At 35.1% G+C, this 24596-nt stretch overlaps 1 protein-coding gene across 4 annotated transcripts in view; it reads right to left on the bottom strand.

The window, feature by feature from the left end:
* XPO4 (exportin 4) overlaps nucleotides 1-24596 on the bottom strand; it is a 120464-nt gene that overhangs the window by 85158 nt on the left and 10710 nt on the right. For 2 of the 4 annotated variants that reach the window (XM_032314414.1, XM_032314417.1), the window contains 2 exons: nucleotides 6752-6857; nucleotides 1228-1369 (listed from right to left, as the gene is read on the bottom strand). In XM_032314414.1, coding sequence (XP_032170305.1) covers nucleotides 1228-1369; nucleotides 6752-6857 — 248 coding nt within the window. Of the gene's footprint in view, nucleotides 1-1227; nucleotides 1370-1479; nucleotides 1651-6751; nucleotides 6858-24596 lie in introns of those variants that run through there. The other 2 variants (XM_032314415.1, XM_032314416.1) reach the window with 2 other exon arrangements.

The following is a 24596-nucleotide window of genomic DNA, read 5'->3' as shown; positions in this document are numbered from 1 at the left end:
GAGACTGCTAGTGAACAATCAGTAGGAACAAATGTATGTTCTACTTTTAAAGCTTTATGTATGTTTAATGCCACTAACTGAAATTCCTAATTACCAACATTTCTGATTACATAACACTTTCCTCGAATTCAATTGTCCAGTTATGCAAATGGCATACATACAATGTGCACTGCCTCTTCTCAAAAGACAACTTGGTGTTTGGGGGACTTAAAAAAAAAAAAGGTAAGTAGTAAATGCATTCTTTTCTCTTCTTCGTTTTTTTTTTAAGTAGGCTCCCTGCTCAGCATGGAGCCCAATGCAGGCCTTGAACTCATAACCTTGAGATCAAAACCTGAACTGAAATCAAGTCGGATGCTTAACCTAACAGCCTCCCAGGCACCCTGGTAAATGAATTTCTCCCCCAAATAGTGTGACTGACAATTTTCATCATATTAAAAAAGTCATATAGGCAATGAATGTACAAATCTTATAAAATATTCAGAGAGAATGTGTATGACACAAAAAGAAAACTTACTTTTACCCCATTTCTTAAAACTGATCCATTTTCCAAAAGAAACTATTAAAATTTGGTTCTTTCTCTTCTACAGCCTTATTAACGTGCATTTCTATGTACATATATACATAACACAGATGGTTCCCTCTTCACCTGTCTTAGGATACTCACCTATGTCTTATAATACTTACTAAGTACCAAAAGAACAAGTAAGTACAGAGTATTTTCATTTGAGCCCAAGATCAACTTTTATTTATAATCAAAATCTTTGGAACTAAACCAACATCAAAAAAAACGCAACACCCGGGGCACCTGGGTAGCTCAGTCGTTAAGGTTCTGCCTTCGGCTCAGGTTATGAGCCTGGGATTCGGCCCCACATCGGGCTCCCTGCTCAGCAGGAAGGCTGCTGCTTCTCCCTCTCCCACTTCCCCTGCTTGTGTTCCCTCTCTTGCTGTGTCTCTCTCTGTCAAATGAATAAATAAATTCTTAAAAAAAAAAAAAAAATCCCTAACATCCAGCATCATCTTTTCAAAGAAACAAAACCTAGTACTGTAAGCATAAAGAAAAAGTAGTATTTCATTAAGTACCAAAAACAACTCACAACCATGTGATTTTTAAAATAGGAGTTCCAAACAGAGCTTAACCATAAACATCATTATCATTATCATTAAAAACACAGAGAGAGAGAGAAGCACAGCATAAGTATTTTAGCAGTACCTCCACCACATACTTACTTGGGCCTCTGTAAGACATATGTTAAAAGGAATGTTCGCAGTGACTCGATGCTACCTTTTTCCAAGAGAATCCACTCTCGGACAACTGCTTCCATTATGGCTGTGGCAGCTTGAAAGAGGACATAGTCCACTTTACTTGTTTCTGAGGAGAAAATTAGAAACTTTCTTTAAACAGCAGTTCATCTTCCCTTGAACATTTTGCATTTATTAATTTAAAAACAGAACTTTTCAGACAAGGAATAAGATGGTTACCTGTTCCTTTTTTAATCCAGTGACCTTGCTCTAGCACCACAAAGAGGTTAGTTCCTCTCAGAAGACACCCCAGGCAGGTGGCAGCTAATCACCGATCACAATTTTCACAAACTTTCCTCACCTCTCTTCAACTGTTACTTCCAAAGCATGAAGAACTAAAAAATAACACAGCTTTAAAAAAAATAAAAATAAAAATATAAAGCAATCAGAAAATTTCCTAAGAGATTCTCACCCTGTGCAAAATAGAGCTTTGTATCTGCAAAATATCTTAAACTAGTCTTTGAACATCACTATTTGTGATGAGCCATGCTGTTAAAATATTTGTTAAGTGACTGAGCTTTCAGCAGGATGGCCCATCTCCAATAGCAAGTTCAGAAATAAACACTATCACGTTCAGCTTACTTTTCTCAAAATGTTAAAAAAAAAAAAAGAAAGAAAAGAAAACAAAAATGAGTCACATTTACACAAGGTGAGAAGTTCTTGTGAATTTTCTGATTGCAATATTGTTCAAACTGAGTAAAATTCCAAAGCTACACTTAGAAAAACCCAGCCTTAACTAGCAAGTTATAGTTTCTGAACTAAAAACTAAATCAGGAGGGAAAGAAAAAATAGAAAATTAACATCCGTAAGAAATATTTTAATCTTCTATTTTTTCTTTCTTTCACCAATACCACTACAATCGGTTTCCAAACAGCATTATCAAAAGGGAGAAACAGTCAAAATGAAGTCAAGAAAAAATAGAAATTTTGTGAAGTCCTAAAAAATAACCATCATGTGAAATCCATGAAAAGTCTATGATTAGACTGCAGGTTATTTGCCAAGATCACTAGACATGAGTATCTGAAAGCCATGAGAAATTAACTCTAGGCATAGAATGGCACCTTCAAGAATTTATTAGAAGAGCATGAAGATATAGTCAGGCACATCATTTTCTCTCCTACTCAAGCTTAGGTCATTTAAAAATCTTTAAGTGATCTTGACACAATAAGCTATAAAAATGCATGAGAAAAGGTATACCCTACATAAATTTCTATCAATTTAGACTACTACATATGAGTTTTGAACCTATAAAAACTAATAAGAGGAACCAATTCGGACTTTCTTCTTTTTAAGTTTGATTATTCCATGCTATCTTAACATGAATTCTAATTGAGATGATAATCAGAACTCACAAAAATTTAGAAACCTTAAAAAATTATCAATAAATAAAGCAACAGCTTCCAAAAATGTAAACTTATTATAAAAAGATGTTTAAAGTTCTAGGAGTAAAAAACAAACAAACCATGTTTTATTCAAAGAGGATTTGAAACAGAAACTAGCTCTATCTATTTAGATCACTTAAGGAGAAATATGGTACTGCTTCATAAAGGTAAGTTAGGTAGTCTCTTATTATAAACCTCTTCCTGAAACTGAATGATGATTGATGGCCTAATTTCATTTTCTATTGCAATGGTAAAAATTTTAAGGACAAGAAACCTGAAATCCTTAACTATGAGTTTTAACAAAGAAGCAAAATCTTACGGACTCACAGAATTTTGGAAATACTATTCCGAAGATCATCTAATTCATTTTCTGCATTTTACAGCTAAAGAAAGTGTTGATGAACCAAGAGATTAAGAGAAGAAATTCAATAAGCATGGCTGGTAAATGTTTCTTGAGCGATACTAACCCGCCCCTAAAGGCATATGCCAATGAAGAGAGACCAAGCAAGTACCTTCTTGTTTTCATAAGCAATGAAACATGCTTATTTCTGTTTGTGCTTATACCCAATCCATTTTTCCTGCCTCCTCCTCCTTTTTTTGCAAGGGTTGGGGGAGGAAATAACTGCAGAAGGTGAATGACATTCAAAAGTTTCCAAGATAACTCTTAGATACCTCTGTTTGATATTAAATAGGCATAGCTAAATTACTACTCCCATAAGAAGCTGTCTCTAAGAATGGAGGATCTGAAAAAAAGAAAGCTGAATTCCAAATTTAAAAGGAGGAATCTTCCTAACCTAATGAATTATACCTTCTCGTAAAACTTATGATTAGCCTTCATAAACTGTATGTACACGTAATATAAATGTGCAGAAGCTCTATGGAACTCTAGAAGCTACCAGCAGAAGATTAGGACTTCACTTGGACAAACAAGCTCTTATTCTTGCTCTCTGCTCTAAAGATGCTCGAAATTGCAAAGTCTTCATGAGGAAATCACAATTTACTTGGAATTTCTGATACTTGTAGGATGATTCTCCACTGACCAGGACATTGTCTAGATAATTATTTTGGGCCACTTTGGCAGGAAGCTTTCACTTCCCACCACAGTAACTTTCTTTAATAATAATTATGTAAATAAAATTAATTTCTATCATGTCAGCCATCTGAAACTACACAGAACTATGAAGACAAAAGTTAAAGTAAATAATGAGAGGTGAAATAAATTGAAGTAAATAATGAGAGGCAGAGCACTACATTCTGATCAAAAATATTTTCAGAGGAATACTAAAACCGTAATAGTCAAGGCCGAGATATTCAGCTACTATATACATTTACCTCTAGCCTTAAAGATTTCTGTCTAAAGCACAGGCAACAGAAGCTCCAGAGTCTGCTTAATGATACATAGGCACACCAAACAACAATAAGTCTAGGGTTTCACTTTGTTTTGTTTCAACCACTTCTGAGATAAGAAATTAAAGAAATCCATTTCTCTCTGAGGGAAGGATAGAAGAATGCTACAAAGTTAGTCCCAGAAGCGTTGAACCAATCTCTCACTGGTTGGAGGTATTTCTTAAACAAGAACAGAACTTGCAGGATTTGGGAACACACATTCGACCAGACCAAACTAGCAAAACCTTAAGTGCCAGACTTCTGAAGTCTAAAAGTCTTCTGATAAAATGCACAGGCATGCAACATGAACACGCACATGCGCGTGTGCACACACACACACACACACACACAGAAGAGTGGAAAAGTAAACCTAGAATAAAAATAAAAGTGTAGAAGAGAAAGAAATGGGGAAAAACAAGCAACATAAAACTTAAGTGGGAAGGAAGAATTTTAAGAGGCCAGAGAAGGGAAGCATCAAAGAGAAAGTCTCCCCTTTATCAGAATATTACCCACTGTATAAAAATGACATATTATCCCTAAATAAGAATGTGAAAATTCTGAACTGCGATTGACTGCCACGTGTATGAGAAGTCTTCTTAGAGGAATTAACCCTTCTGTGCTGGTGGCAACTGAGTAAGGAGTTGAAAGATTTTCTGTGAAGTTTAGATGTAAACATTAATGTAACACAGGGCTTTGCAGTACATTAATGATCAGATTATGCTTATAATACATGCACTCAACCTTTTAAATAGTTAATGTCTCAAAACCCAAACTGATTTTAAAAGCACAGCCAGAACTAGCAATACTATTCTTTAGAAATTTTTATCAGGAAAACAAAAGTATTCTAAAACAAGCTCAAATCATAACAAAGCAATAGTACTTCATAAAATACATACTCTAAAAAGGAAAGAACTGTATAAACAAATATACTCTAATAAAATACTTAAAACTTAGATCAACTATTTCCCAACTAGTACAGAATGACAACTGAATTACAACAGAAAGTCAGATGAAAATGATGGAATCCTAATTAATGTAGTTAAGGCATAAGCCATAAAAACCAGACTCAAATTATTTTAGGTGACTAGTTTAATACGATGGCTTTCTAAATCTAATTTCTAAATGCTGGACAATCTCAAGGCAGTAAAGATGAAGCCTCCCTTAAATTCTTAATAGTGATGTTTAGTTTTGCTTCTTATAATTTAACATGAAATCAAATATTCTCCATGGGCATATGGTAACAAATTTTCTTAGTGCCAGAAACAAATTCACCCCAAAGTATAAAAATTGACCATTAAAAAAAAAAAAGACCAAAACTGCCTCATTTAGAATTTAAAAGGTGGTTATTAAAACTGTCCCTCTAATGATAAGATCTAACTCCTGAATGAGACAGAGCCACTGTCACCACCACTGCTAGCTCCTTGCAAAAAGAGAACAGAGCACTTTTTTAAGGTTATCATATTTTTTAAATGCCTTCTGTAATCAGGTAATGGGGTCACTTAGACTGTTTACAAAGCGGTTTTAAATGTTACTACATTTGTGCCTCATAACAGCTTAAGGCAACCAAGTCCATGAAGGAAAAGGGTACCAATGTTCTCCTCTTACAGATGAAAAACGGGCTAAATGACTTCCTAAGTTGATACTGTGCAGGTATCCCGATCTCACCATACCTACAGCAATACTCTTTCTACTCCAATCTGACAACTTATTTATAAGCCCTTTACATAAAGCATTATTAACATAATTTTAATTATAGGCTATTTCAATCTAGAAACCAGAGTGCTGGTGGCTAACAGATGAGTCTTTCTAAAAGCACAAGAATAAAAGGTCATAAATTTTAGGTCTTAATACACAACTAATCAACTTTGTAGTCAAGGATAGCTCAGAGCCTCAAATATGGGTTACAAAAAATAGCTCCGATTAAGAAAAAGAGCCAACAATAATTAAGTTATAAAATAACAATAACCAATGAAATTTTCTCTTACTGTTTTTGAAAAACATGTAAGAGGAAGAAAACTGTGTGTATATATTTAAGAAAATGCCGTTTTTGGACAAGAGTTAAAACTTTTGTGATTATTTTTAAAGGAAAGAGATCATTTCTGTACATATGTCAGATAAATGGTACCCGTAAAACATTTTTACAAGAGTAAAAATGCTTCATTTAAAAATATACAGTGATAACCTACACAGAACTAATATTTGCTAAGAAAGCGGAGTATAAGCTACATGGTTAAAAAATTTTTTTCTGAAAAAAACTGAAAGAAAAACTGTTGAAACCTCCAAAATAATCATAATTTTAAAACACTAGGGTAAGCTATATTATAGTACATTTCCTATGATAAGTGACAGCACGCTTGAACAACTGAAAAACTGTTAGACTTCCCCTCCCCCCACCATTAACAGCCTTTGTGTTATGGTCAATAAAAAATTACTGAATAAATTATTGAATAATAAATTACTGAATACTATATTCAGGGGAAGAAAATTCAAAGTAAAAACAAATTTCTCTGTCTGGCTTTATGGAATATCTTTAAAGCCACTTCAATAGAATCAATATTAATGGAAAATTTTAACTATACAAACCTGCTTGTTTTAAAAGGAATTTAAATTTAAAAATTTAAAAACATTCAAGACAGAAAAATGAGATCTGATTCTGCAAAATTATTTTTAAAACGAATACTTACCCAAAATATGCTTGCAAACCGCAAATGGTGATTTTGATTTCCTAAATGATAAGAATATGTGCTCTGCATGCTGGCGTTGCTCATTATTAACCATGGAAGGTGGTGCCTTGAGAGTTAAAAAAACAAAAGCAAAACAAAACAAAAAAACAGAGTACACTTGTTTAATAAGAAAGCTTGAACAGCAGCAAACCTTTAACCCACAGAAAGAGAAAATATTTTCACTTGGGATGGGTGGTGGTAATGAAAGGACAAATTCCTGCTTCTTATTTTAAAGAAACTATAGTATAAAACTTCTTAATAAATATTTAAAATATGGTTTCAGGAAAAAGGAAGAAATTCCTGGCAAAGTTTGGATGAGAACCCTTTAAAGATGCCTACATTTTAGAAGATACTTACCTAACATTTTCCTTATCTTTTAAACACAGCTAACTTACTGCTTTTTATTCCAAAATATATCACTTCATCAAGTACAAATAATCTCTAAATTCTTCAGCACTGGTGAAAATGAATCCTTAAGTTACTAAAAATGTGTTTTCTAACAGCAATCCTTTAAAATAAAAGTTATTACCAGATAATGCTACATATCAAGTTTTCTAAAATCACCATTAAACCAGAAAAACTAGGGAACAGTGAAGTTGGGATTTATAAAACTCCTATCTGAATAATAAATAAATCAGAAAAAGCCAGAATTCTGGCTTAACAAAAACCACCTGTAAAGTCTATCAGGTTTTTAAATTCCATTTTGTTCTAAAATTCCATTTTGTTCTTTTCTCTAAAGATAAATATTCTTTTGAACCTAAAATATATATATTCTCATTATATGGCGTGGTTATCTTTGACTGATTGGGACCCATCTGAAGAGAAGAGATTGCTTAAATAAGTCTACCAATTAAATACCAGAATTCTCAATTTGGGCGGGGAGAGTCGGGGTAGACGGTAGGAAAATAAACCTTTGCTACTGTAACCAATAGAAAATGGGGAGATCAAAATTTCAACTAGATTCAAATAATCTGGAAGATAAAAAACATTTTGCAATAAAGTATGTTAGACCATTATTATAAACTATAGCAACATTAGTCACTATAATTTTAGTTAAAATAGTGAGCAGAAATGTGTATCTATGAGAAATTAACCAACTTTGATAGTCTGGCCTAAAGGAATTCTTGTAATTAGCTAAAACCAATTCAGATACTATTCCCAATGATACAGCACCCTCTACAGCTCTCTAATAAAAATGAAAATATTTTCATTAAAGAATTGTGTTAAATTCCTTAATGTTTTTTGAAAAAAGGCTTTATTAATAAAATACTGTGAAATCTATGCTAAATATAAATATTTTTGTCCTTCCATTTGCAAATTCTTCATTCTCACCGTCTTTTTAAATTCAACAAATTTGTGTTTTTGCAAGATATATTTTCATTAATATCTGCTGACTATACCCCAGAAACACAGGCATATTATTAAACATCACTGCAACATGTTATACTGCTATGAATACAAATCAACAACTATGGACTGCCCAGGTAATTCTGATTTAAACATTCATCTCATCACCCTTGAAAAGCAGTACATATACAATTTTGCAAATAATCATGCCAGTTACTCTACAAACAAAAATAGTTCCTAAGGCTAATGACCTTAGACACTCTAATAAAGTACAGGTCTCAATATAACTTAACTATTTCATTTATAAAGTATCAGATTTCCTAAGTAGTGAAGTATAATCTAAAAGTTGGTTTATCTCAATCACCTGGTTGAACATTATCATAAAAACAATAAAATCATCAACTGATTCATTAAATGGCAATATGGTGTTCACTTTAGTTTCCCAAAACCAAAGCTTTTAATTCTTTTTGAAAATGACTTGGCAGTGGTTTCCAAATAGCAAGTTATATGCATTGTTGAGGGCTGAAAAGTTTTTTTGTTAAAAACAAAACACAAAACAGATTCCCAGCCCCTAAAGATTCAGCAGGCGGGGAGCCTAAACCAAAAATATACATTTTTCCCTCCAAAGTACCTACATAGTATGACCTATGGAACCTCCACCTGTAAACTCCTTCCTCTTTAGAAATCAGAACTCTCTTGGAACACTGAAAAAATAAAATTAAATTAAAAAAAAAAAAAAGAAAGAAAGAAATCAGAATTCATCCTTCAACTTCTGCTTCAGTCTCTCCTTCATCAGCTTTTTCTGACCTCTCCCTAGTCAGCCTGAACACAAATGATGTGTCTCTCTCACCTTGTAGGATACACTACAGGTGTATCTCTACTACCCAACTTACCATAATGTACTCCCAAGTATTTGCTTACCCCTCTTTCCTTTTCTCTGACTTTTCTGACACCAGAAACTTAACTTTACTCATCTCTAAATTCCTAGAGCCTTGCACATACCAAAAGGAGAGGCAACACAACAAGACTGAGTACTCAGCATTGCAAAGCATTATTTGCAAATAGATGGATGGGAATGTACATATATAATCTCATTAATCCTAATAACAGCCTTACGAGGTACAAACTATCATTATCCCCATTTTACAGATGAGGAAACTGAGGAATGGAGTAATCAATTTGCTCACGGTCAAAGAGGAAACAGAGGTGGAAACTGAAACTAGTGCCCTAACTCTTTAACAGAAACTACACTTAGATGGCTCAGTACCATGTAAGACTTACTGTGTTTAAAGCATGGAGATAGAAAGGAAGTAAATTCCCCCTAAAAGTCCTCCTCTAGCACCCAATGCAGGCATTAGGATGTTTTACATAGCTTGTAAACTTTCAGTAAAGAAATAACAGTAAAATAAAAGAGTCTTTTTGTATTGTCTATTAATGTTCTTTCATTGTCATTAATAAATAGTAAAAACTTTTAAAAAGCTCACACTTACGAAGTGTGGTCAAATGAATCAGAAGAGCTGAAAGAAATAGTAGGTGGTAGCAGAGTACAGTAATGGTAAGAGGAAACAGCAGGTGAGCAATTCTGGGTTTCTTCAGGACAACAAAGTCAACATCAGGGAAAAATTGAGGTTTTTCTAAGGAGTCACGCTAGCAAGAAACCTGAAGCTCACAAATTCCTAACACAATATACTGGTGTTTCTCACCCAGCCTGCACCATTCCATAGCCTATCCAGGCCACCTTCAATTTAGAAAAAACCCTGAGAAAACACCATTGGTAGCACACAGCCAAGGGCATCTGAAGCTAGAACTCAAAATACACTAATAAATGGATTAAATGACATATTTAATATGAGGGGTTTGGGAAAACCAAAGTACCTAAATAATTTCTATTAAAAGAATATTTACTAAGGCTACCTAAACTTCAAGCACCATGCCAGAAACTGAGTGTGTAACAACAGGGAAAATTACCCCTGCCCTTACAGAATTCTGAGTCTTAGAAAAGACAGACACTGATCAAGTAATCACGCAAATAATTATGACAGTCTATCACTTCTGCCACTAACTGCATTCTGGTTTCTCTGTCATCATGCTAATCTATCCTCAAAAAATCCCACTTGCTAAATCCTATGAGACCTTCAGACTTTTTCTTTCCCTGGGCAGCTACAGTAACTTTTATTCTGGTTAACAACAAAAGCATTAATTATTCCTCATGCAGACTGCTAAGTTACATACATACGCTCTTATTTAATCACGCAACATCCCTGTACAAATTATTTCCTCCCTTTTATATATGGAGAAACTTATATTTGCAGATCGTCACATACCCAAGGTCACAATAAATATCATAACCAGAATTTCACCTTACGTTTGTGTGATATCAAAGCCCATTATTTGACTCTTTTTTAGTACTAATGAGGAGACATGGTTGAGACTAATTTCTATCAGATAGCTATTAGAGAAATCTGAGTAATATTCTTGGCTTACTATAAATACCAACATTTATAGGACTGTGTTAAAAAAAATGGTCAAAGATTGAAAAATCAGGCACAACTTGTAGAAAGGAAACAAGCAACAAAAGTAGAAAACAAAACTGGAAGCTATGTCATAGAGCTCATAATAAGAATTTTCTTAGCTCTAATTGTTCTTTTTGTTAGAGAGAGAGCAGGGCTTAATGTTCAAATTAGAAAATCACAGATGGTGCTCCCTTTGGCAGCACATACACTAAAAAAGAGAAAATCACAGATGTACTACCTAAAAACATGTTTACTGGCAATTTTTCATTCATTCCCTGAAGACTTTAAGTTAAGAATTTGTTCAATTTTTAGTTTTCTATCTACAATCTTTCCTTAAACCTTTGGAACTTACCAATGCTCCTACCTAAATTTAAAACCATAACACATAATGATTATGGTTATATAATACATAATTATATATAATTAATATATATATTAAAAATATATAATTACATAAAGGTATGGACCTTTCCAGCTAAACTCATTTGAGAGATGTGCCCTAATTAATCTCTTGTGATTTCCTAGCACACTCCCAAAAACTGTCCTTTCAAATCTGTTTTTCTCTCAAACCTCTCATCTCATGATACCCAGTACTCCAATCTCTTAGAAAATGATCTTTCTTTTCTTTCCCAAAGTGAAAGCCTTCCTGTATGATTAGCTAGCTCCTTTATGTATCTTCCTTTTCAAAAGGACTGATCTCCTATAACCTTCTCCAATTTCTAACAAAATATTCCGTCCCCCTCAACTTTCTCTGAAATCTAAATCCTTCTCCCATTCCTGTCCCACTGGCTCCCTGCTCACATATCACCTCATTTCCTCCCTCCTCTCTTCTCTCTTTTTATCTTAAAGTTATGCTAAGCAATGGCACTGTGCTTTCTGCTTACAAACAGGTTTACACTACCTTAAAAATCCTTTTAAACAATCTTAGAGTCCCCTTTAATTAAAAGAATGGGATACTGACTTAAAATCCCCAGGTTTCTAATCCTATCTCTGTAGCGCAGTATTTGGGAAACTTCCAGTCAAGGATCTCTCCAGGCAAGTCAGGGTTCCCATCTAATGACGCTGATGAATACATCTTATAATTGGTAAGAGAACTGCAGTTAAAAATACACATGAGTCTCCTCAAATTAACCTATAATAATTAATACAATTCCAATTTAAATACCGATGAACCTTATGGTTCATCTCAGAATATGACAAGGAGATCCCAAGACAAGTAAGAAAAAGGCCCAAGAGTCAAATTAACTAGGAAAAAGGACCTTGAAAGCAGTATGCCTAAGTGAAGTGAGAGAGAAAGACATTTACTTAAAGAGAATGATCTCACTTATATGTTGTCTCTAACAAAAAACAGCTCTTCATAGATACGAGATCAGATTGGTGGCTGTGAGGAAGAGGAAGATGAAATGGGTGAAGGGGGTGAAAAGGCAAACTTCCAGTTATAAAATAAGTAAGCTATGGGGATGCTATGTATAGGATGGTAACTATATTAATAATATTGTGTATTTGAAAGTTTCTAAGAGAATAGATCTTAAAAGTTCTCATCTTAAAAAGATTTAGTAGCTATGTATGCTGACATGTATTAATTAACTGTGATCATTTCGCAATAGAAATTGACAGAGGAGAGACCAAATGACAGAATGTATATAACATATCATCTATATAAAATTTCAGATACTCTAAATTATGGTAGTTTTTATTTTTCTTTGTGGGCAAAATGTAAAAACATGGATGCTAAGGACAAACAATTTTAAAATTATGATTATGAAGAAGCAGAGGCTGGAGAACAGTATCTAAAAGGGACCCAAAGGAGGCTTCAATTATATCTGTGACATTATTTTTAAGATTATATGTAAAATGACTATATTAACCTTTGTTAATCCAGGAGATGGGTACATGGTTATGATTTAAACTGCTCATATTTCTCCATTTATTTGAAACACTGCATTTTTAAAATGAGGGAGCCTTCCTTGGGCCCCAACAGTTCAAGATACTCTGAACTCCTCTCCAGCTAAAACCAAATAAAAATGGTGGATGAAGTATCTCTACATTTTTAATATACTCCTGAGCTTACAACAAATTAAGAAATCCTCAGAAGCTAAAAGGAAACCAAAGCAGGGATCCAAAGATTAAAAACGGCACTTATGCATTTACCCAAGAGACATCTGCCAATCCCAGGTGACCCTGAATTTCCATTCTGATGGCTGCCCAAAGGTAAAAAAGACACAAGATATAATCAGGAATCTCCTAAGATGGGAACTAACAGGACATCCCTCCACATAAAACTGAGTACAGGTAAACCATTAAAAAACAAAAACCTGAGTATAGGTAAACATAAAATTTATTACAGGTAAACCATTAAAAAACAAAACCTGAGTACAGGTAAACATAAAACTTAGTACAGGTAAACCATTAAAAACAAAAAGAAAAACAGAGAGGGAGGAAGAAGAGAGGGAGAAAGAAACTTCCTAGCCTGATCTTAGTGATAGGTAAAAGTAGAAAATTACTACAACTGATAACCATGAACAAGCCTTCAAACAAGTTTCTGCTTCATTTCAACAGGACCCATGTGGCCCAAAAACTTCAAGCCAATAAATTTAAAGTAGTCCTGTGTTGGTCATGCACTATAATCCAGGTTTCAGACTTTTCCAGAAACACCTCCCACAGCTAATATTCAAAAACTTTTAAACACGTGAGAAAACATGTCACCATGAGTCTGCAAAATAATAAATTAAGCAATCAAACCAAAAAAACTCTTAAATATTGGAAACGTTCAGAAACACAGTACAAAATGTTTAAAAGAACTTAAAACTATATGATGCAAACCTAATTAAAAAACCCTTTGCCTATCAAATGATACTATCAACAGAACAAAAAATCAATTCACAGAATGGGAAAAATTTTTACCAATCATACATATGATAAGGGAGTAACCACCAGAATCTATAAAGGATTCCTAAAACTAAACAAAAGAGAAACAAAGAACTCAATTTAAAAATGAGCAAAGAACTCGAATATATATTTCTTTTATATTCAAGATTTTTTTTTTTTTTTTTTAATGAGAAAGGGAGAGAAAGCATAGAGGGAGAGGGAGAAGCAGATGCCCTGCTGAGCAGAGAGCCTGACGCGGGGCTCAATTCAAAGACCTTGAGATCATGACCTGACCAGAAAGCAAATACTTAACTGACAGAGCTACCCAGGCACGTCAGGAATATACATTTTCTCCAAAGACATACAAACGGCAAGTAAGCACATAAAAAGATTCCCAACGTCACTCATTAGGGAAACGCAAATCAAAACTACAATGAGATTGTACTTTACATCTAGAAGAATGACAAAGAAAGACAAGGAAAGAAAGGAACAGTTGTTGACAAAGATGTGGAGAAACTGGAACCCTTGTCCATTACTGGTGGGAATGTAAAACATGTAGGTTTGGTTTGTTTGTTTTTTTAAGATTTTATTTATTTATTTGACAGAGAGAGAGAGAGCGCGCGCGCCGGTATGCACGCACAAGCAAGGGGAGTGGCAGGCAGAGGGAGAAGCAGGCTCCCCATGGAGCAAGGAGCTGGATGCAGGGCTTGATCTCAGGACCCTGGGATCATGACCTGAGCCGAAGGCAGGTGTTTAACTGACTGAGCCACCCAGGCACCCCAACATGTATTTTTTTTTTAATGTAGCTACTATGAAAGATAGTATGTTAGTTCCTCAAAAATTTAAACACAGAACTAGCACACAAGACAGCATTCCACCTCTAGGTATATACTCAAAAGAATGAAAAGCAGGGCTCAAACAGACCATATACCAATGTCCATAGCAGTATTACTCCCAAAAGCCGAAAGGTGTAAACAACCACATGTCCACTGATGGAGCAATAAATAAACAAAAGGTAGTATACATACACAGATAATGGCATATATTCAGCCTTAAAAAGGAATGAATTTTTGATACATGCTACAACAGGAATGAATCTTAAACAATCTGCTGCATGAAATAAGCAAGAAATGAGAAAAATGCCATATAATTCCACTTATATAAGGTATCTAAAACAGTTAAACTCATAGAGAAAGAAAGTAGAATAGTGCTTGCCTTGGATGGGGTGAGGGGAGAAATGGGGAATTATTATTTAATGAGTACAGAGTTTCAGTTTGGGATAATGGAAAAATTCTGGAGATAGTGGTGAAGGCTGTACAACTATATGAAAGTACTTAAAAATGGTAAAAGTAAGTAGCAAGATAACACAACAGATCTCTTAGGAACAACATACAAGAAAAATTTCAACATTTTATAAACATATATCTCACTTAGATGGTAGTTACAGGGAGTATATACAACAGCCCAAACTCATCAAACTAGACACCCAAGATTTGTGAATTTTATTGTATATGCCTCAAAAAATGTTAAAAACTCAACGGATAGGGCGCCTGGGTGGCTCAGTGGGTTAAGCCGCTGCCTTCGGCTCAGGTCATGATCTCAGAGTCCTGGGATCGAGTCCCGCATCGGGCTCACTGCTCAGCAGAGAGCCTGCTTCCCTCTCTCTCTCTCTGCCTGCCTCTCCATCTACTTGTGATTTCTCTCTGTCAAATAAATAAATAAAATCTTTAAAAAAAAAAAAAAAAAAAAAAAAAAAAAAAACGGATAGATTAAAAGGCACGTAAGAGGGCGCCTGGGTGGCTCAGTGGGTTAAGCCTCTGCCTTTGGCTCAGGTCATGATCTCAGTCAGGGTCCTGGGATTGAGGCCCGCATTGGGTTCTCTGCTCAATGGGGAGCCCGCTTCCCTCCCTCTCTCTCTGCCTGCCTCTCTGCCTACTTGCGACCTCTCTCTCTCTCTGTCAAATAAATAAATTAAATATTTTAAAATAAATAAATATATCCATATATATATATATACACACACACACATATATATTTAAAAAAGGCATTTTTTTAATATAGGAGAAAACTGAAAAGAGATACAAAAAATTATTCAAAATGTAGAGAGGTACAAACATTAAAAGTCTTGGAGGACAAAGTAAAGGTCAGAGCCCCAGGAAACTAACCTACACAAAACCATATCATCTAGGCTTCCTCACCCTCTTCCCCTAGCCCCAGCATGTGGCACCTTTTCTTCACCAAAAGCCACAACTCCAGTCAGGCTGCTCTCTCCTACAGCTGCAGCTCTCTCAAATTCTTCACTCTCCCTCCCTGCACATTCAGGCCCCAACAAAAGCTTCCCTATCCACTGCGGTTCCCTTAGACCTTACCCCAATGCAACACTGTGGTTCCCTTAGACCTTACCCCAGTGTAACACTGTTCAATTACTCCTTTTAGTGTTCCTTTGCCAGGATCTTTACTGACACACCATCTAGTAAGGATGAGAAAAAAAAAGATTCAAAAATGGCAGAAGTATTCCAAATTGGTAAGTAAATTTCAAAATTTATGAGAAACAGGGGCGCCTGGGTGGCTCAGTGGGTTAAAGCCTCTGCCTTCGGCTCAGGTCATGATCCCAGGGTCCTGGGATCGAGCCCCGCATCGGGCTCTCTGCTCAGCGGGAGCCTGCTTCCCCCTCTCTCTCTGCCTGCCTCTCTGCCTACTTGTGATTTCTGTCTGTCAAGAAAAATAAATAAAATCTTTAAAAAAAAATAAAAAATAAATAAATAAAAAATTTATGAGAAACACTAAAACTCAAAGTAAGAAAGCCCAATGAATCCAAACAGAATAAAAAAAGAAAAAAAAATCATATTACTGATACCACAGTGAAACTGAAGAATCCAAAAATTAAAGAGAAGATCTGAAAGACAGCCAAAAAAGAAAGAATTATCTTCAAAGAAGTAACAGTTTGAAAATGATTTCTTAAAGCAAGGAAAAACCAGACTAGAGAGAAAACAGAGTAACACTTACAGAGTACTAACAAAAAGTAACTATTAACTTAGAAATGCAGATCCAGGAAACATCTTTCAAGGATTAAGATGAAATTGAAGACATGTTCCTGCAAATAAAAGCTAAATAAAAACTTTTTTTAAAAAAGAATTTATTTATTTATTTGACAGAGATCACAAGTAGGCAGAGAGGCAGGCAGAGAGAGAGGAGGAAGCAGACTCCGCGCTGAGCAGAGAGCCTGATGTGGGACTCGATCCCAGGACCCTGAGATCATGACCTGAGCCAAAGGCAGTGGCTTAATCCACTGAGCCACCCAGGCTCCCTAAATAAAAACTCTTAACTATGGAAACACTCCTCCTTTAGGAAATTCTGAAGGATATACTCCAAGAAGGAAAGGGATCCCAGATGGAAAGCCTTGAATGCAAAGGACTATGGACAAAGAAATTAATTACGGGACTAAATCTGAATACTAATATTTTTTAAATGATTAATTTATGAAATTAAAAGGTGCTTAAGATTTTGGACAATATACAGAACATAAATCAGGAGAGGTAGTTCTAAATTCTTGCACTGTTCTGGGACAACATATACAGATTAAATTGAGTATGCATACTAAAATATCTGCCATGGTCAAGAAAATAGAAAATATATACAACACCCAAACTATGGAATGAGAAACAAAAGATTCTCAAACCTCAAAAGAAAGCAAAAGGAAGAACCATATACACATACACAAAATAACAAAAATATATAACTCATCAGCAATCACAAATAAATATAAATAAACTAACTGTAGATTTAAAAACAAAAAACAAAAACAAAAAAAACCCCTGAGATTCTCAATCTAGATAAAAAGGAAATCCAACTTCGTGCATACAAAAAACCCAAGGGCATAAAAAGGCTGAAAAGAAAAGGCTGGGAAAAAACATGCCAAGCAAATTATCATCAGAAGTTAATGAAATTGATATAACTATGATAACAAAAGGAAAAAAAAAACAATTTAAAGTATTACTAAAAAGAAGTGGGTCATCTAATAATCATTAAAGGGTTAACTGAAGTGGTATGTAAATACACAGCCTCCAATATATATAAAGCAAAAATGAGAGGACTACCAACAAATCCATTAATATATCTCTGTCTGTAACTGCTAGCTTATGGAGACAAAAAGACAACAAGCTTAATTTAAGAGGCATAAACACCTTGGCCCTTAACTGGATATCACATATTCTTTTCAAATACATGCTGAATAAAAACTGATAACATACTAGGCTATAAGGCATATTCAAACAAATTTTAAATAACTGATACATATGTAACACAAAGCAATTAAATTAGAACCTGACTAAAAATGAAAACTAAAAAAATTCAAAGACAGGGTACCTAGTGACCCAGTCAGTTAAGTGTCTGACCCTTGATTTCGGCTCAGGTCATAATCTCAGGGTCTTCGGATTAAGCCCTAATCAGGCCCCCATTCAGCCAGGAGTGGGCTTGAGGATTCCTCCTCTCAGTCTGCAGCCATTCCCCTCCCTCTCAAATAAATAAACCTTAAAAGAAAAAAAAAAGAAAAAGAAAAGAAAAACTTAAGGATGAAAGAAGAAACAATAATAGAAAACACTGACCCAAAATACTTCATATCAAAAATCTGCGATATGCAAATCAAGTAAAAGAGGAAAATGCATAGCCTTAAATGCTTACATTGGAAATTTTAGAAGGTTAAGACAAGTAAGCTAAACCTCTAACCTAAGAACTTAGAAAAATGACAGAACCTACCCAAAAAGAATAGAATGAAGAAAATAACAAAGAGCAAAAAATGATGAAACAGAAATTATATATACAATAAATAGAAACAAAAAAAGCCCAGACTTGCTTCTTTATTAGTTTTATTAGTCATTCTTTGGAATGACTAATAAAACTCTGGCAAGAGGGGTGAAGAGACACAAGAATTTAAGCAGGCAAGATTAAAGAAACTGTAACTACAAAGGTCTTGAATAATAAAGAGATACCAAAAGAATAACATTATGCTGATAAACATAGCTTATGTAATATGGACAAATTCTTAGAAAAATAAAGCAAAACTAACTTACGAAGAAATGGAAAACTTAAACAGTTCTGCAACTATTAAATAAATTGAATCAGTTTTAAATGTTTTTTCTTTAAGCCCCTAATCCAGATTTTACCAAACAGCAGGGAATAAATCTTTCCAATCTTACACAGATTTCAAGAGAATACAAAAGAGGGAACATTCTTCAACCTATTTTAGGAAGTCAGCATATATCATCACAAATATGCTGATACCAAAACCAGATGAGAACAGTGTAAGAAAAGAAAATTACAGGCCAAGCTTACTCATGAACAGAGATGGAAAAAATCTTAAGACAGTTCACATACCAAATACAACAATGGATTTTTTTTAACAATGGATTTTTTAAAAATAAACATACACTAATGTACACTATGACCAACTTAGTTTATCACAGGACTGCAAAGTTGGATTAACATCAGAAAACTAATGTCTTTCACCACATTAACATATTAAAGGAGAAAGGTATTTATTAAAAAAAATGCAGAAACATGTTTAATAAGATCCATGACTAAACTTCTGGCAAAATAGGAATGGAAACTTCCTTAACCAGATTGAAAAAAAAAAAATAAAAAAAAAAAAAAGAGCAAACATCACAATAATGTTGAGACAATGAAGGCACTCCCTTAAACTATCCATAAGTGTCAGTATACCATCAGAGTCTCGTGGACTCAATTTTTGGAGTTTTTTTCCTTAATTAGCAAATTTGTCTTTTTTTTTTTTAATATTTATAATGCTTGGTATTTTGTGATTTCTGCTCTCTCTCCTTTTTTTTTTTAAGAGGGGGGAGAGAGAGCAAGAGAGACAGTGTGAGTAAGTGCACGCCTGATGGGAAGGAGCAAAGGGAAAGGGAGAGTGAGAGAGAATCTCAAGCAGGCTCCATGAACAGCAAGGAGCCCAATAAAAGCTAGATCTTAGGACCTGAGATCATAAACTGACATGAAATCAAAAGACTGACACCTAACTGACTGAGCTACCCAGGCACCCTGATTTTTTTTTTTTTAAGAGGTATTTCAAAGACTAAAGAGAAAATTTACTTTTTAAAAAAACAGAATAAAACTCATTCTGATTTGAACTCATTTATGAACCCACCAGACCCTTTTATAAGTCTAGGATTCATAATGGAATCTTAGTAATAATATTTTCTTAGATCTTGAAACATTTTACCATTTCACCATTCTTTTTTTTTTAAGGTTTTATTTATTTATTTGACAGAGATTGAGATCGCAAGTAAGCAAAGAGGCAGGCAGAGAGAGAGAGAGAGAGAGAAGCAGGCTCCCCGCTGAGCAGAGAGCACGATGACAGACTCGATCCCAGGACCCTGAGATCATGATCTGAGCCAAAGGCAGAGGCTTTAATGCACTGAGCCACCCAGGTGCCCCCATTTCACCATTCTAAGGACTATTTCATCAGAACTCAGCAACTATTGCCAACTATACTATGGCTAAACTAACAACAAAATTAAAAACAAGAAATGGTGAAATCACCTAGAAAAATAATCCAATAGCAAAACAAATCAACCCTATTACATTAGCCTCTATTTTTCTTTTACTACACTGCTCAAGATATAGCATGACCTTTCAAGAACATATCAAAGAAATATGGAAACACCACATTCCTAAGTCTTTTTTTAACATTACATTCAATAGACCTGAGAATTCAGAATTTTAAAATTTCCACCCAAAATGAGAAAGAGAAAAAAACAGACAAGACACAATTATGAGGTGAATCAGAAGATGATGCACAGAACAGCATCATCAACAGAACAGAAAAGACAAAATAACAGCACTCTAGGCCTGTACTGTCCAATACAGTAGCCACTAGCCACATGTAGTTGTTTAAATTAGTTTAAATTAACTTAAATTAAAAATTTAGTTCCTCAGTTGCACCAGCTACATTTCAAATGCTTAACAGCCAAATGTTGCTAGTGGCTAGCTGATTAGGCAAAGCAAATCCTATCACTGCAGAAAATTCTAACAGATAGACTGTTTGATGATAAAATTGATCATATAAACATAATCTCAGACTCTGAGTCTACAGATGATGATATTCTACATCACTGGCTCTCACCTAAGGCAATTTTTATCTCCCAGGGGCTGCCTGCAGTGTCTAGAGACATTTTTGGTTGTCAAAACTGGGAAGTGCTACTGGTAACTATGGATCAAGGATAAAGATGCTGCCAAACTTCCCAAGACGCACATGCCGGACCACAATAATATCAATAATGGCAAGGATGAGAAACCTTGCCCTAGTTCTCTCAAACACAAGAATCAGTAAATGAACCATATACTTCCAAGGACAAAAGGAAATGATGGTATTCTCATCCAGTCATTACAGAGGAACTACCTCATTACCCAATATTCTGTAACAAAAAAAATTTGCTAGGTGGATATGCGACACTATTTTTTATTCTTACTCTTTCATGAGGTCTGCATTAAAAAAAAAAGATATAGTTCATAAGGGGACAAATGTTAAAAGGCAGGTATGTATGTAAAGGTGATGAAAAATTCATTGTTTTGATCATTCTAATTGCTGTTTATAAACCTAAACAGGAAAATTATAATTATGAAGCAAAGAATTTGGCCATCTTCTCTTCATCAATGTTATGTACCACTAATGTTTCCAAAAGTATGTGTTTTGATGATTCTAGTGCAAGAATCAGGATAACAAGGTAAAATCTATATATTTTTTAAAGATTTTATTTTGACACAGAGAGAGAGAATGCACACATCTAGCAAAGGGAGCTGCAAGCAGAGGGAGGGGGAGAAGCTGGCTCCTGAGACCCTGGGATCACGACCTGAACCAAAGGCAGACACCCAACTGACTGAGCCACCCAGACACAAGGTAAAATCTATTAAAGATGCAGCGGCTGATATCTAAATTAGTGTACATTGCATTTTAACAGTAGGAATGCAACAACCAGAAGTAATGACAGACTCCAAGAATTATTTGAAATCTGGAATCAATATTTACCAATCAGAAGTTGAATGCAAAGAGACACCCAGCCACACTCTAGATCTATGCTGCCCAATATGGCAGCCACTACCCACATGTGGCTATTTAAGTTAACGAAAATTAAAATTTTAGTGGCTCCACTGCACTAGCCCATTTCAAGTGCGCAACAGTCACATGTTGCTACCAGCTACTATACTGGAAAGTGTGGATAGAGAATATTTCCATCAACCAGAAAGTTCTATCAGCACTACTCTATAAGAAATTTAATTAACTCAACAATATACTTATTAAGTGCTTACCCTAAGGTTGCCTTGATTTATGTGCTTTGATGCAATGTTATCAACTGGCCAAATGTCACACAGCTGGTCGGAAGCCAAGAAGAATACAAGTAGTCTGGCTCTACAACCTCTTTGTTATACTGCCTTTCAATTTCTAAATTTCAATAATTTTCCACATGTGCTTACTAATATAAGCAACAGAGTGGTTTTTCTAATATCTCATCTGAGTAGCTCACTACCCATACTACTGTTGTTTTCTAATTGTTTCTCTAACCCCTGCCACAAAACCAAAGAACAAAGACAGGCCAGCTTTTTAACATTATTAATCTTATTCAAAGACTGGGGTCAAATAATTTTATATTAAAATGTGGATATATTACAAATTAGAATGAAATTTCCACTGACCATTTTAAGAAAAATGTTGAGAAATTTTGAGCTTCTACAAGCTCTACAGGCAAGGTATTCCCAGCTTCCCCCAAATATGTAGTCATTCTCCTTTCCCATTAGAGTCACTGTGGCATTAGAACTTTTTAAAAAATATTAATTTATCCTCCCTCACCCTTTGTTCAGAATTTCATCAAGTCTTTGCTGAATAACTTCAACAGCCTCCTAAATGGTCTTTCTACCTCCCATCTTGCTTCCCTCAGTCAGATTTTCACATATCAAAACAGAGGTCTGTCAAGTCATCACTCCTGGGTGAATTCAAGCTAAATTATTATGGTAAGTAAGGGCCTATGATAACCCACTCCCTGACTATTTCTCTAGGTTCATCTCATAGTACTCCCTCGTTTATTCACCCATTTTTTTTTTTCACTCAAAAAATACTACTGAGCAAATAGTATGTGTAAACAAGGTCCTTGAACTAATACATATTAGAGTCTAGGGAGACCAACATGTATTCGTTAATCACACAAATAAATGTAAAATTTCAAATATGGTAGATGTTATGAAAGAACTACACAGTATCTAAGTGTAGGACAGATGAATCTCACTTTAGGAAAGCTAAGAAAGGCTTTCCTCAAAGTGACTGTGGAGAGACTTTAAGGATTAGGTGAAAGTGAAGAACATCCTAGGCAGAGAAAAAAGCATATGAAAGATCCTGGGGCAGGATGAAGAACAGGAAAGCGAAAGACTGAAAAGAGGGCTGGTATGGCTGAGACAGAAAAAAAGCAATAGAAGAAGGGTTTTAAGAAGCTGGAAAGATAAAAACTTACTCAAAACCTTGCAAAAAGCAAGCATCAATAAAACCTCAATTCAAACCTGCATAATCTGTCTCTGAAACCTACTGCTAAACTCTAGGCCTTCCCCTATAGTAATCTGTTCCTATATTTCAGTCCATAAATTACTACCAAATGCCTACTATATGCAAGCAATGTGCTAGATGCTTCAGACACAATAGTGAGCCAATGACAACCAAAAACAAATAGAAGCCCTGTCCTCATGGAGCTTACAATCCAGTAGATGAGTCAGTCATACAATCAAATAAATACCATAAAGTGGCAGGTATAAATAAGTATTACTAAAGCAGACGATGTTATGAAAAAAACAATTTAACCTAAGAGTGGTCAGGCTTCTTTGAGAAAGTAAACAACTACATTAAGATCTGGAGTTAACATTAACTAGGCAGAATGGGGAGAACAATGTTCCAAGAGAAGGGAATACATACATGTAAGGTTCCAGAAGAAGGGAGTAACTCAAAATGCCTGGCAAGCTGTAGCCTAAGGCTAGCTTCAAGAGTGTGTGATCTATGTTTAACATGATACTCTGCTGCTGCCATTTTGAAATTCTTTTTTTTTTTTTTTAAGATTTTATTTATTTATTTGACAGAGATCACAAGCAGGCAGACAGGCAGGCAGAGAGAGGGAGAGGAGGAAGCAGGCTACCTGCAGAGCAGAGAGCCCGATGCGGGATTCGATCCCAGGACCCCAAGATCATGACCTGAGCCGAAGGCAGCGGCTTAACCCACTGAGCCACCCAGGCGCCTGCCATTTTGAAATTCTTAATAATTTTATTTTTGAACTTGTGTTTTAGGTGAAGCCCAATGGGACAAGAGAGCATGTGTAGGAGATGTGAAGACAGGATGGTGGCCTGGGACACATGCACATGCCTCAAGACAGTCTGGAGTGCCGCAAGCCCCAAGTGGCTATGGACAAAGCTGGGCCCAACTAGGAGCAGCTCCAGGACCTACCATCATGGGAAGTCACTTGCCTGCTTATGACCCAACCCTGTCCCTAAGATACCTACACAAACAATAACCTTCCAGTCTAAGCACTTACAAGAACTCAAGGAGTAAACTTTGTCAGCAAATTACAGAAGAAAATTATACAAACAGACACTGCACTAAAGCATTTCAGGGAGTTGTTAGAATCCTTCAGAGTTTAGAGTCTCTGGTTTTCAAAATTTCTACACCAAAGCAAGCATCTCCAGGCTTGGAAATAAAAATTAAATTTAGAAATCATTGCATTCAACAGAAAATGCACTGTTTTAGTATAAAGCTCTGGACAGACCATGTATTAATCAGAGAGACAATTTTATTTTTCTTTTATAACTGAAGGATACTACGGCAGGATGCATAAAAACACATCTTTCATTGTATATAAATTTAATCATAAATAAACCATTAAGCAAGCTACTTTTGGTTTCTTCTATAACTTCTACAAGTAACAAGAACTGTCAAAAGAAACATTAAAATACTGTATAAAGTTACATCTAAAACTAATTTCAGTACCAAGTCTTTAAAAAAAAAGTTCTGGGGCACCTGGGTGGCTCAGCTGTTAAGC

The sequence above is a fragment of the Mustela erminea genome, chromosome 15 (genome assembly GCF_009829155.1).
Source record: "Mustela erminea isolate mMusErm1 chromosome 15, mMusErm1.Pri, whole genome shotgun sequence".
Lineage (NCBI taxonomy): Eukaryota > Metazoa > Chordata > Mammalia > Carnivora > Mustelidae > Mustela > Mustela erminea.
This window is presented reverse-complemented; position numbering and strand designations above follow the sequence as displayed.